General features: G+C 44.3%; 1 protein-coding gene across 5 annotated transcripts in view; it reads left to right on the top strand.

The window, feature by feature from the left end:
• Positions 1-12,926, top strand: part of ankfn1b (ankyrin repeat and fibronectin type III domain containing 1b) — a 159,764-nt gene extending 146,838 nt beyond the window's left edge. For all 5 annotated transcript variants that reach the window (XM_086194516.1, XM_086194515.1, XM_086194514.1 and 2 more), the window contains 12 exons: positions 608-715; positions 4,537-4,636; positions 4,733-4,865; positions 5,021-5,140; positions 5,226-5,441; positions 7,674-7,840; positions 7,939-8,089; positions 9,136-9,304; positions 9,411-9,577; positions 9,663-9,870; positions 9,951-10,666; positions 10,752-12,926. In XM_086194516.1, coding sequence (XP_086050642.1) covers positions 608-715; positions 4,537-4,636; positions 4,733-4,865; positions 5,021-5,140; positions 5,226-5,441; positions 7,674-7,840; positions 7,939-8,089; positions 9,136-9,304; positions 9,411-9,577; positions 9,663-9,870; positions 9,951-10,666; positions 10,752-11,051 — 2,555 coding nt within the window. In that variant the 3' untranslated portion in view covers positions 11,052-12,926. The remainder of the gene's footprint in view (positions 1-607; positions 716-4,536; positions 4,637-4,732; positions 4,866-5,020; positions 5,141-5,225; positions 5,442-7,673; positions 7,841-7,938; positions 8,090-9,135; positions 9,305-9,410; positions 9,578-9,662; positions 9,871-9,950; positions 10,667-10,751) is intronic.
• Positions 12,927-14,247: the final 1,321 nt, after the last annotated feature.

Here is a 14,247-nt window from a genome sequence, read left to right as displayed (position 1 = left end):
ACAGCAGGTCCGTGTGCCAGTCACCTAACCACAGCTGTCTGTTTATATACAATATGTTGGTACACACACCAGACCTGTCGGAGACGCGGGCAGCGTCACACTCCTACTTTTAGATGCTTCGGGGGCAGATGTCAGCGCTCTATGAACGTCACATTAGCCAGAATAGCATCTTTCTATGAAGCACAGTAGGTTCTGTGAAAACACTAAAAAAGAGTATATGACGTAAAAGGTAATATGCCATAACATCACTCATCAGCAGGATCAGATATAGAGCAGGTACTCTGCACCTCATCTCTTTAAAGCCCCAAAAAATGTCTCTCAGCACACAAAGATTGATATTGTCCTGGCTACTGTAAGACTGTATAGTGCTAATGTGATGGTCCAAACCGTCTATTTGTGTATATAATCGTACAACTAGGACTTCAAACCCCAAATCTTACAAAAGCATGAATTCTTACATTTTCAGCACACTCATTTAATCAGCTTTGATTTACTATAATTGATCAAATTGATGATAGTGGTTTTAATTGTGAACTAGACCCGTCTGAGGATTGCGATGAATACATAATGTTGCTTCTACAAAATATACCCTCTGTTCTCTCTGCAGGTTGGAGGGACATCGAGGGTCGGGCTCCCCGTCAGAGAGGCCAGAAGGAGGCGCTAGACCAGCTCCTTGGGCAGATCAAAGAAGCTCACCGCCATTGTGTCTGTCATGGTATGATCAACTGCACAAGTTTCATTCTTATGATCATTGTAACGGTTTATACAGCTGCCCTTTGTAATCAAATGGTTAGTCAAATCCATGATTCCACCAAGTTGATTCAATAATAGTGGACAGCGGATATATCATCGTTTAACACACATTTCAGTGGGGAGGTTCTGCAAAGCTTTGGTCCTAACACATGGATGTTGCTATTAGCAAGCCTAACCTTGCCCCTGAGAATGGCCTTCAGTCATGTGACTTTCATCTAATACCTCAACCAGTGTTCTTAGCAGCAATTGTCTTTCTGCTGTTTTGTGTGTTTGACTCCCAGGAAAATTACACAAAAACTATGAAGCTGATTTTTGCCAAAGTTTAAGAAGGGTAGTGTGAGCATGCAAGGAAGCCATAGCACCAACAGGTGGAAACAGGAAATTACAGTATATGTTCTTAGCTGTTTTTTTTTTTTTATACTTTTACATACTCCTCCTAGTGGGGGTCGTGATGGATCAGGACTGTGAGATAACTCTAAATGGTGTTAATGAGTCAAGGTGGCCAATTCACCATAGAAGAGAAAACTTGTTATTGGACGTCAGCTCATGTTATTTATTTTTCAACCAAGCATTCTGGGAAAACCTGCCCCTGCTCTGCTTCTGATTGGCTAACAAACACCTGCACTGCTCTGCTTCTGATTGGCTAACAAACACCTGCCCCCCTCTGCTACCAATTGGATAAGCCTCATTGCCTTCCAGGCTTGTGATTGGATTCTCTGCTTTGTACTCATTGCTCAAGTGTCCGTCTGCAGTGTTGCTATATGTGCAGCGCCAGTAACAATCAGCGAAAGGGAAAAAAATTAAAGCGAGCTAGCATTAACCTTATTTCAAACAGTAGAGCTGAATACAATGAACTACATAGCAGTCAATATGTACTGTCAATACATAAAATGTACAAGCCAGATTTAAGTCATTGCTCCACCTTCCAGTTGGTCACAGGAAGTAAGCCTTATGTCTTGTCTTCACGTGATTTACAGCAACATAGTATAGGTCAATGTGTGTTTCCTAGCACCACCTACTGGATGCAGGAAGTGATATTTGCACCACAGTGCGCACATAAGTCTTTTCCTTCATTCAAAATCCAAATATCAGGCTCCATCTCTCTCCCACTGAGTTAAACAGCCACACACTCCGACGTAGGCTGGGGTGCAAGGGCCCGCTAACTGCTGCTTGTCAAACATTGGCCGAGGTATACGCTCTCTCATGCCCTCTATTTGAATCATAAATTACAGTCTGATAAGTCGAGATTTGTAAGAAAGAACATTGACCGGGTTTTTATTTACCCATACACTGTGCGTGATGGTGTAAAAAAGAAACAAAAAAAAACACTTAAGATGTTCCCAAAAAGTATAATTGTTTTAATATGCAAAACTGATTTGATATTAGTTGGACTATCTGCAGATCGTTTTCGGTCTATCTTTGCTGACGCTGATGAGACTCTCGGCAGTGCTCTGCATAATTCAAAAGGTAAGATAGAGGTGGTGTGAAATACATCAGGCATGCGGGCAAATGTGGATTATCAATTGTGGAAGGATAAATTATGTGTGCATCTTTAATCCCCAGTGGAAAAAAATGTATCAAACTTTATGGCTAAAGACATTCTCGACCTGGAGGACGTTTTTTTTTTTGGTTTGTTTTTTAATATCTATTTACCAGATGAAGTGCTGAGGTTGAAGTGAAACGCAGTCTGAGCTGAGGTATGAGCGGCTGACATTAACCTGAGCCACTATCGTTTTCACTAAACCCCCGCCACATTTTAAACAAACACATCTGAATTTTCGAGACACCGTGTAGTTCATGTTACAGAAATATTCTCACGTGTAAACAAACATGCACATGAGCAATTGATGCTTCAACCTGCAGGTGTAACATGTCTCCCCGATGACTCTGTTTCATCTCACCTTGACAGACACTTAAAAATCTCAAGCACGACAAGTACTTTAAGGGGGTGGGGTGGGGGGTCATACAGCCTAAAATGACATGCCACCTCAAAAATAATACCCTCCCTTCTGTCTTCACAGCCCCCCCCCCCCTTCACCTCTTTATTCGTCTTTCCATGACTCAGCCCTTCCTGCGTTGAATACCTCTCTCTTTGTGACAAAGTGCAGATCAACTTCTCTCACACTCACACTGTTTATATCCTCATACACTGCTGGCTGTAAGCTGCACCCATAAGTGTCAAAACCTGTCCACACTGACTCTTTTTACATGATGTGAAAGTACATTTAGCATTGAGCAGTCTGTCTCTCTCTCTCTCTGCCACCCCCAACACACTCACCACTTACTATTGTCCACTGTGGCCGGAGGGCACAGGAGCAGGAGGGTGATGCTCAATATAATAGTCAGTATTGAGTTGCTCGTGGTTCTTCAGACGGTGAGTGATTGAGCTTGAAAGTTCAGGCACGGTAGCCAAGGTGGCGTGTCCCGGGGTCATGTTTGTTATTCCTGTAAGAGACGAGTTCTAGGCTGGAGTTGGGAGAGGGCATAAATTACACTGACTACTGCTGCCCCCCACCCCCACCCCACCCTCCTCCTTCTCCAACCTCCACAGCCCGCCAGTTGTCCTGTCTACTGTCCATACATATATACACATACAGATAGACAGGCACACACATAGATACACATGTACGCGAACAGACACAAATATTCAAGTACAGGCGCTCAGCTCCGTCTCCCACATGTCCATGTACGCACACCCTAAAGTAAGCCCGCCGTATAGCCCACCCTCTCCCCCTTGTCCAAACACTATTAATTAAACTGTGAAAGAGGCCTTGACTAACACTGGCACCCCAGCAGTCAGGCCTACTTGTCTGTCTTACTCAGTGTCAAACAGGGACTTTGGCCAGGAGGACTAGAGCTGAAACACACTCACGAATCGAGAGAAAATTTGGGGAGGTGAGAGAGGTCGGTGGGGGTGCTGTTTTTTCTTGTTACTCCACCTCGTCTTGTCCACCTGAAGAGAAAATTAGTTCATTTCGAGTCCTGAATGGGGGGATTTATTGACTTTAAGTGGCCTGGGGCTAGAGTAAGATCACCTGGGAGGGGAGAAGGGGGGAATCTGTGAAGGGTTTTGGGGGCTGAAAGTTTCTAATGAGTTGGGAGGTGCGTTATCTCACCAACAGGCGCCCACACAAACACATATATACACACACACACCTCCCTCTCTCGCCTCCAACCCCCTCAAGGCCCACTAAAAATAAACATGTCCCCACAGACTTAACTGACCTCCCTGTCAGTGAGTGGTGAAGGGTTAAGACACACACACACACACACACACACACACACACACACACACACACACACACACACACACACACACACACATATATTACTACAGCTCCTTGGCTCCAATCACATGGCCATAGCTCTAGATGTGCCTTGCTCCAGCGGCTAAAGTATGTGCAGGTAAACACACAACACACACACATACAAATACACAGTTAGTGTCCCTCTGGGATTTGAGAGCTAGTGGTTCCCTCAAGGCCCATAGTCTGCTCTTGGCAGCCGGCGTGACTGTCAAATGGTGCTGTGCCACTGGAGCGCATGAAAAGTTAAAAAAAGAAAGAAAAAATCCACTCTGACCATGTTGTTGGACGTGTCAGATTTGTTGTCAATTAGGTGACGGGCTGTCACTGGACGTCACTGGGCAAGATGTGTTGAGAGTTTGTCAGGACAGAGGCGCCCATTGGTGAGAAAGTCAGGCAGCCAGTCACAAGCAAGAGAAGTAAAGAAATGTTCTCTAATTTAAGAAAAATTAACAACTGAAATTGTCTTTTATTTCAGAACAGTGCAAAGCTCCACCACAAGGCAGGAAACACTCTGTGTCCAAAAGCCTGCGCCACCTCTTTCAACCCACCAGCAAATTTGTAAAAAGCTTGAAAAGGTAAATAAACGACATGACCATCTGTCTGTCACGTGAAAGGAACGCTTTGTTTGTCATCTTCTGTAACACAGATTCTCCTTGTGTGTTACTCTTCAGAGGACTGTATCTGACAACCATACTCTACAGAGATGACAATGTCCTGGTGACCCCAGAGGACCAGATTCCTATTGTGGAGGTTGAAGATTCCTACCCCAGCTCCCTCATGCAAGACTTCCTCTGGTTTACTAAGGTAGAGGAGGATAGATGAAGGATGAGAAAGATCAAGAGTCATCAATGTTGACTAAAATGTTGAAAGTGGCTGGATGGATATGAACGCTGCAAACAGAACTGGCTGGAGCTGTTGTCCTCGGATGAATATTCAGTCCTCATTTTTCCCCACACCAGGTGTCCTACTTGTGGGAGGAGATTCCCTGGCTGCAGCAGTGTCTCAGTCCCACCCAGACGTCTTGTTCCTGTACCCTGCAGACCCGCCTCAAGATGCTGCAAGCTGTCTCTCTTCTACAGGTAGTGTGACATCTCAAACTATGAGTTAATCACTATTAAGTTAAAAGATGTGTAACATTTACAATGTGTCTATGCCTTTCCTCAGGGAATTTTGGGAACCCAGGACATAGGTCAGGTGTATTTTGAGCCGATCAAAGACAAGCATGGTAATGCCCTGCTGGTGCTCCTGAAGGACATGAATACTTGTCCAAATCTGGACGGCGTACACTGGACGCAGCTTTGCAAACTCCAGTTACAACGCAAGTCCATCTCGTCCCCTGAAGAGCCCACTGCCTTGGACATGCTTCTTATCACGCTGCACGTAGGTCCCTGCAAGAATAGAAGACGGCGCTAGAATTATAATTCAGTTTTGGAAAATGTGTTATTTTTGCTTTTGTTTTGGAGACAGCCTGCTTCCACAGCAGTTAGGAAGGAATGGGAGGAGGGTTTGTCAGCGGCGGTTGTGGTTTTTATCAGGCTCATTCTTTGCATTTTCTTGTTCCCCCAGTTGAAACAGTGTAGTGAAAAGCACTTTGTCAACAACAAAATGCCCCAAAAAAGTACTGGAAGACATTTATTTATTGGAATCAATGTAGTGTTCTTTAAACAGATAAACATGAGGCTCCGTGGCTGAAACAATAGGTTTAAAAACTGAAATGTGCTCTTCATTTTCCCAAGCATTAATCATTATGGCTCCTGCTCCATTTGTCTGCTTTGTCAGGACACCTTCAAATTAACAAAGTTCAAGTCTTACATCCGAGGCTTGAATGCCAAAGACGGTCCTTCTACTTTTAAACCTGCTCATTCTGACAGTGTGGTGTTAAATTTATCCACCAAAACTAGAATGAAAATATTCACTAACTGTCCCGTTTCAAATTTTGTCAACTAAAACTAGCAATAATGAAACTAAAATTACAAAGCTAAAACTTCTAAAACAAGACTAAAAGTCTAAACATAATGCACCACACTTGTATGCCTGTCACAGTGACCTTGACATTTGACTGCCAAATTCTATTCCGTTCGTTCGTAAGTCCCAGTGGACATTTGAGCAAAATCTGAAGAATTTCCTTTTAGGTGTACCTGAGATATTACATTAAAGATAATATTACTGATAACATACCCATGTTAGATGACAGTGACCTTGACCTTTGAACACCAAAAATCTCTTGGGACCATCCTGGAGTCCCAGTGGACTCTGTGGCAGTTTTGGTAAAATTCCCTTAAAGTTGATCCAGTTCATTCTCTGTCCCAGTGGATGTTTGACCCGCATTTAAAATCCCTATGGAATATGACACAGACATGTTAGGGTGGAATGACTCTGACCTTTGACCACCAAAATCTTTTAACTTTATTCTTGAGTCCCAGTGGACATTTGAGCCTTATTAGAAATATCTTGGAGACCTACCAGATATATTACGCAGACATGTGAGGGTACAGAGACCTGGACCTGGACCTTTGAACACCAAAATGTTTACGGTTCATCCTGCAGTCCCAGTGGACATTTGAGCTTTTTTTGAATTCCTTCAAGGCGTTCCAGAGATATTTGCATTTCTTCCTTTTTCTATACTGCTTATCCGTTAAGTGCCCATCCCAGCTGACATTGGGCAAGAGGCAGGGTTCACCCTGTACGGGTCACCAGTCTGTCACAGGGCCATCAGGAGCAATTAGGGGTTCAGTATCTTGCTCAAGGATTCTTCGAAATGGTCACCAGGGGAAGTGAGGATCGAACCAGCGATCCTTCGGATGGTAGACAGCCGGCCACCCTACCTCTGAGCCATGCCGCCGCCTCCAGAGGTATTATGTCAGTGAAAAATGGGATGGGCAGATGCGCTGTCAAACCAAAAGACTGAGGCATCTCCAAAAAACAAGTGACGAAAATTTAACTAAAACAAATATGCGTTTCAGTCAGAGGACTGAAACAATCTAAAATCCAAATCAAATGTCCAAAAAAAGAAGAGGGTTCAAACTCACAAAGGAAATCAAGGTCAGTAGTTCCAATTTTCTTTGACTAAAATGCTCAGACTATTCATCATGTAAGACTTGACTCAATGAAAACAGGATGCGGGTGACTAAAAATGATGACCACAACAAGGATATTTGACTAAGGCTGAATTTTTAAAAAATTCACACTAAGGCTATAGCAACTGTAAACGCCTGTATATGTTCAGTATAATGGATGCGTTGACTCTAATCTTTTGCGTAACTGGCACTGAACCACTCACTGGTTTTGTCAAGTTCAGCCCAGTAAACTCGATACCATTGTTGCAATAGTATTTTGTCTCCAGCGTTAGTTGCTTTGGCCTTGTGGTTTCCGAAACAATAGTGAAAGAATCCCTTTGGAAAAACCACAGTTCACTGAAATATTTGTTTTGCAGTCAGAAATGAACAAATCGTTTTTAAGAAATTCGTGAAAATGTGCTGACTTCCACTTCAAACACGGAACGTTGAAGTCTCTCAAGGACAACAGCCAAAACATCGAGACATGATCTCAATTATTATTTTTGGAGGAAAACAAATAAGATTCCCATCTTTTCTGTCCACCTGCTGCTGACAGGAGAAGCTGGCCTACCACCGACGGAGCAGGAAGCTGTTGTCTCCGGGCTTATACCTGGGATACCTGAAGCTGTGTACATCGGTGGAGCAGATCCGTGCACTGGTGCCGCAGAAACTCCCCAATGTCCTCTGTCACACCAAGATACGGGACAACAGCAATGTGTCTAGGTGATGGACCAATTTGTATGTTCGTGGGAATTGGATTTGACCACGGGCGCCTGAATATGACATCTGACCCGTTTGCGCGTGTGTTCGTGTTGTTTTAGAGAAGAGTGGCAGTGGCTGCAGGCCCTCAGCTGTCTGGAGGAGTCTTTGGAAATGGACCAAGATGTACAGAGTGGTCCACATCACCTCCTACAGGACCTGCGCGGTGCCATCAAGGACCTGATGGCCCACATCAACGTGCCCGGCAATCAGGTCTGAGCAAGCCAGGGGACAAACTGTGCGCTCAGTCGATGGGTTTCCATAGTGAGAATGCACACTCTCATGTTATTTTGGTGTAGAATGATTTTTGACCATGGAGCTGTTAGACAAATCTTCAAACAATATACAATTACAGTCCCGCAGACACGCAGCAGCAAGAGTGCAAAGCAATGAAAATGATTCCAGTGGGTTTCCAGCCAGTTCTGGTTAGACCACTAATTCTACATGATTTCTGTAAAAGAACATGGGCTGAATTTCCATCACATTGGCAGTCATTGTCCATTTGGCTTTCGCATTTTACCACCCACTGTTCCAGCAGCAGGACTCTTTCAACTTATAGAACCTAACGGACTGCAAGTACGGCGCAAACACACACATACACTTGCTGCTCGCCTCATTGTGAACATCAGCTCTTCACAAAAATGCCACAAAAATATTACAAGTGTGCGTATTTCAGGAAGTTGAGAATGTTCAGTTTTGATCAACATGTCAGAAGGCTATTAACTTAATTAAGAATGTTTTTGGAGCTGTAAACCAAGCAAGTAAGTAAATAAGAGTTGTTAATATTGGCAGTTCTTTCCAAATATAGACAAAATGGCACTTTCAATCTTTTTAATGTTGTTTTAAAGTCAGGGAGTGTCATTAAATTTCAATGTCTGTTGTTTTCTTTATTTTTTCTGTGGAATAAACACCACACCACAGTAGGAGGAAAAGCTAAATGACCTTTGAGATACAAAACTGCTTCATTTCCTTGCTTGTTCTTTTAGAACATTTACTGCATTCTGCCGTATTTCCCTTCCCCGTCAGTGAGTTGTGAGTGGCATTGCTGAAGCAATGCAAATCCACGACTCTTGGTGGTTGGAGCTTTTCTCCAAAAAAGACCGTAGACCTTTAAATTAGTGAGAAATGTTATTTTCCTTTTTTTTGTGTTTCAATTCAATACCAACATTGAGCGAATGTGCATGTTAGTAACAGCGGCCAGCACCGTTGGAACTTTCCCACTCTGGTTCCACGAAGATCTCCCTTCTGTGTGTTTCTAGGTACAAGACTTCCGAATTTACAGCCAGGAAGTATTGGAGTTTGGAGGTAAAGTGTCCTTCTTGCTCCTGCTGCCACCATCCGATGAAGTCTGCACTGCTCCTGGTCAGAACAACCCCTACTCCCCCCGCTCAGGCTTCCTCACCCTGCCGCTGCAGATCTTTGAACTGGGTCAGTATTGAACATTTTTAGATCTTTCTTGCACACAACAGTTTCAGATTTCTTTTGCTGTTACACACTTCTCTTCAATCTATTGCTTCTTGATTCTCCCTGCCAGTCCATTTTAACACCTACTGCCCCAGTTTCATCGGCCAGTACTGCAGGGTGTCAGCGTTACTGGAGCTGGAGTCGCTCATGTCCCAGCAGGCACTACGGGAAGCTTTCTCTGAGGCCGAGCTCCTCGTTGCTAAGAAGAAACACCAGCAGGTGCAAGAGCACATGCAGGTACTGTAGGAGCCGCCATCATCCTGCTGCAACATCCATGTCCTGTAGTCTCTCCTGAGTTATCTTCCTGTTTTCTGTGCAACAGCAAATGGAGGAGGTGTGGCGGGACGCGAGGTGGATCATGGACGCTTTGCAGTACGCCCGCTACAAACAGCCCACGGGAGGCATCTCCATTAGCTGGATCATTGACTTCTCCAAGGAAGTGTTGCCTGACAAGCCTCCCTCCACCTCGTCCCAGCCAGACTTCATGCCCTCCCCCCTGCATTCACCTGAACCCTGTCGCAAACATTCAGGTTCGTCGGCTTCTTTGAAATGGAACTTTCAAAAATAAGAGTTTTAATACTTCATGGTTATGTTGATAAATGTTCTTCAGATTTTGCGGGGCTGTCAGATGAGGAGGGCTCATCCGAGGTCTTCCTGACCACCGACAGCGACTACGACTCCAGTCGTGCCCAGAGCCCCCGTGAGCTGGACCTGCTGCCCTCCTCACCCCTCTCATCCTCTGCGTCCCTTGAGCCTCGCGGCTTCCTGCGTAGTGATGGCAGCGGCGGGGGGGGAGGACGAGGAGGGAGAGCGCTTAGAGATTCAACACCAGACGTCCTCCAGGCCTCAGAACCGCAGCATGGGAGGGAAGTTGAAAGATGCGGAGGAGGGGGGGGTGCAGTTCGGTGTGGAGGGGAAAGACGGAGGGGGGCGCCAGAGCTGTTCGACAGCGACTTCATCTTGCCAAGCAGGCAGATTGAGCTGTTACACATCACCGAGAAGCGACAGGCTTTCTGTGTGAGAACCAGCAGTCTGGAGTTCCCCTCCACCACCTCAGCCCATCACCATCCTTACTCCCACCACACAACGTGCTCCTGCCCCTCCACCTCCCCACAGAGAAGGTGGCACAGGCCTTCATCAGTAGACCGCTGCTGCTCAGCCGAGCGCTGCCTCCCTCAACTCCCACCTGCACGAACGTTATCAGAAGACAGCGGCACCCAGAGGCTCTCCTCGCCATTACCTGCTGCCCTCAGCAAAGGCTGCCACGCCACGCTCCGAGTGTACCCGCAGTACCGCACCGGCCTGCCAAAGGAGACCAGCGTTAAGGTGTCCCTACCGTTACGAGTCATTCACCTTTAACCTGCATCTGTGTTTTTGACAAACCTGAATAGCGTCTGCTCCTCTCTTCCAGCTCTGTGTCACCCCGTGCACGTCAGCGAGGGAGATGGTGCAGCTGGTGGTGCAGGAGATGAACGTGGTGTCTCGGCGTTTGCTCAGTGGCAGCAGCGAACAGGACCAGGGTGTTTACTATAGTCCTGAACAGTTGAAGCACTTTGGCCTCGTACTGGTGGTGGACAACAGAGAAAAATGGCTTCAGGATGACTTCTGTCCCCTGGAGCTCCAGAACCCCTGGCTAAGAGGCAAGCTGTGCGTTCGCGTTAAAGAGTATTCACCGTTAGCGCTCAAACACAGCCGAGCCACCACGGTGTGACAACTCACAGAGAGAAAAAGACAAGGAAAGCTTTTAGGAGTTGTGTGCATTAAAATGAAAATGAGCTACCACTTAAATCAGAAGCGAACATTAGCACAAACTCTGAACGCAGCTTTTTCTCTCTCACGTGTCCACACACAACTGCAGCTAGAACACTGACTTATTGTCTGTTTCTTTATTGTCATCTGACGATGCTACTCCCAGGATCACTTTCCATGAAAAATGATCTTTCCTACAGACTTTTTTTTAATGAACATCAGAAACTCATCAGAACCCAAACGAACAACAACAAACCAGAACAAAGAGAAAGTCTTTTTTTTTTTGCTGCTGTCAGAAGTCATTAAAAAATTTTGATGCTGAGCAAAATTAACGGAGCATCTCTTTGACTTCTGGCCTGATTGACGCCAGCACATCAGGCCGTGCACGTTGCCAAAACAACATGGGCAGCGTCATCGCCTCCCCGGCCACACGCGGACAAGGCTTTTCCTATGAACTCTCTCACTGTGTCATTCCCAAAGAGCTGTCGGCTGCAGCCGCTCGGCCCTGTGTTCCCAGGATGTGGGCTCTGGATCGGGACCAGAAGCCAGGAAGGAGGAGAGAAATACAGAGGGGGGCTGGCGTCTCTGCTTGTGGATGCAATGGGCCTGATGGTTTGGAACGCCAGTCTGTCACTCAGCTGCTCCTGGTAGTGAACAAATCTGTATAGTAGACACAGTTGTAGCATAGCGAACTAACATCTCATCTTGTGAAGTAATACAAAACTAAACCAGCTCATTTGGGGTTTTTAAAACTGACAAATACAAAAAACAAGCAATACTTGACTCTTTTCTTTATTTTGATGGTTAAAAAAAGCATGTAAACCTTCCAGAGTTGTGCTGAGTACATCTAAATACTGTGGTCATGCTGTGCTGAAAGTTAATAAGTTCAGTGTTTTGTTCTGTGGTTTTGTTTAGTTTTTTTCTCAAATGCGCCAGAAAAGTCAAGAACGGAGTCCCCCGAAGGGATTCTAGTGTGAAATGGATGACTCAAGTTATTAGGAGGTTCCAGCAAAGCCACACTGAAACGCTTCAAAAAGAACTTCTGTCAATAAAAGGACTTCGTTAATATGTAAATGACCTCTGTTACCAAAATACTGATGCAGGTACTGTCCTTTTTCAGAGTAACCACATCAAGACTCACTCATCCAGGTCTCTTAAAAACTTCAACCATCCTTTTCAGCTTTTTTTTTTTTTTTTTTTTTGGTCTCACCGCAGGACACAGTATAACTTCTGACAATTTCATTCCTTCTTCTTCTTCTTGTTTTTTTTTTAATATAGATTTCAATCTGAATAATCATCACTAACACATGTAGCACCACACAAGTCCATGAGAGCGAAGCGTGTGGACGTGGCCCCCGTCACTGTAGCGTTCACGCCGCGACTGCTCGCCGTCAAAAAGTGTTTACAAAAGTCCACCTTCAAAGATGTGTTTACCTGTAACTACTGTAAAAAAAACAAACAGATGTTCTAAGTTGTAATTGGTTTTATTGACAGTCTGTGCAAGCGCTTACATGTCTTTTTTGTTGTTCTTGTTGGTTTTTTGGGTTTTGTTTTTTTTTTACAAATTGCAAAAAAAAACCAACAACATAGAAATAAACCGAACTGTGCGTAGAGAAATAAAAGCAGGGGTTGTGAATGTACTGTATCTGCCTGAAATGCGAAGTAAACGCGGGGCTGTTATCTTAAGAGGAGATCAAGCTTGAAGAAGAGAGAGGTGAAAAATAAATAAATAAATAAAACCCCGTGTTTACAAGGAGCTGTTGGCAGATCCATCAGGCGAGGTCATGAAGGAGACATCACGTCACTTTTTTTAAAATCTATTTTTATTGAACAATAAATGAATACAACAAAATAAAAGTCTCAGTTGTTTATGTGGCTTTCCTCTCTTTAGCGCCCGTGGCTTCACACGCGTCTCCCACGGTAACCATATCTTTTACGTGACCTTTTTTTTTTTTTTTTCTAAATACTTCCTGATATCTGTACCGCTGGGTTCCAAAGCTGAAAGATCCACTTGGCTCACCTCTTCATCCATAAAGAGCATAGCAAGGTTATATTACAAGTGTGCGTATTTCAGATTTTCTTTGGGGCTTATTCTTTTAGTTTGGAGTTACAGCCTTACGTATGATGCACTCCCCAAAGCCGCTCCATCACTCAGTCGATATGAATCAGAGTAAATCACAAATAGAGGTCACTTGTTCCTCCAGATGCCGTACTGCAATGACCTCATCAGTGTTTGCCCTCCACTTGATGAAAACTGAATGGTGGGCAGCTGCGGACGAGATCTCCCCGTACAAGTGGTGGGCAACGTGAAGCAGATGAACGATGATGTTGCCATGGAAGTGTTTATACTGCAGATTTTATAACATTTCAGTGGAGTTTAGATTTGATAGCATGGAAATATATTGGAAAATGCATTTAAAATCAAATGTGTGACTCATCATCTCTCAAGTAAAGCACTTGTAGATGCTAAACTTTGGGAAACTGCGGTTTCTATGTGGACCAAGAAGACTAAATGATGAAGTGGTTTGGGCCTTGGTAGTAATTTTATATAAAATCTTGCTGAGTTCAGTGGGTTTTATAATTTTTTTTTAAACAGTCCTCATTACTGCATTCCAGATAATTGTTTTAATTGCACAGATTGTAGATGTATGTTGACAGTGTAAACTCATTCCCAGGCTGAATGTCAAATTAACATCAGAAAGATGTTCAGCGGACTTCAAATTTAAGTCGGAAATTAGTTTGATGGTAATAAAGTCCAACAAAACATGAAAACATGGCTGAATGTTACGTGGATTTTATTTTATTTTATTTTTTGAGGATTTTGGTTAGTTAGCGCAACTCTGAACCAAAAGTATCTGCAGTCATTAGAATTCTGCACACAACCTGCATTTAAAGTGGTACTTCACACAAAGAAAATGGTTTTTGGTTTTTAACAAAGACAATTTTTCCCCACCAAATCCCTTCTTTTTGACGCAAGAATAGAAAAAGAGCCAGCCACATATATTTAGCTTGAAGCTAATGGCAACTGATAGCTAACAACATGTATATATTGATGTTTGTACTGTATGTGGCTGAATAATCTCCGCTTCTTTATCCAGCTGTGTGCTCAGTAATCCACGAACACTCATCCACGCTGTCACTCCTTAGCGCTCATCCAC

This window comes from Aulostomus chinensis, chromosome 23, assembly GCF_037954235.1.
Source record: "Aulostomus chinensis isolate RoL2024-O1b breed Wild chromosome 23, RoL_Achi_v1.0, whole genome shotgun sequence".
In the NCBI taxonomy this organism is placed as follows: domain Eukaryota; kingdom Metazoa; phylum Chordata; class Actinopteri; order Syngnathiformes; family Aulostomidae; genus Aulostomus; species Aulostomus chinensis.
The sequence above is the reverse complement of the archived record's forward strand: the minus strand, read 5'-3'. Positions and strand labels throughout refer to the sequence as shown.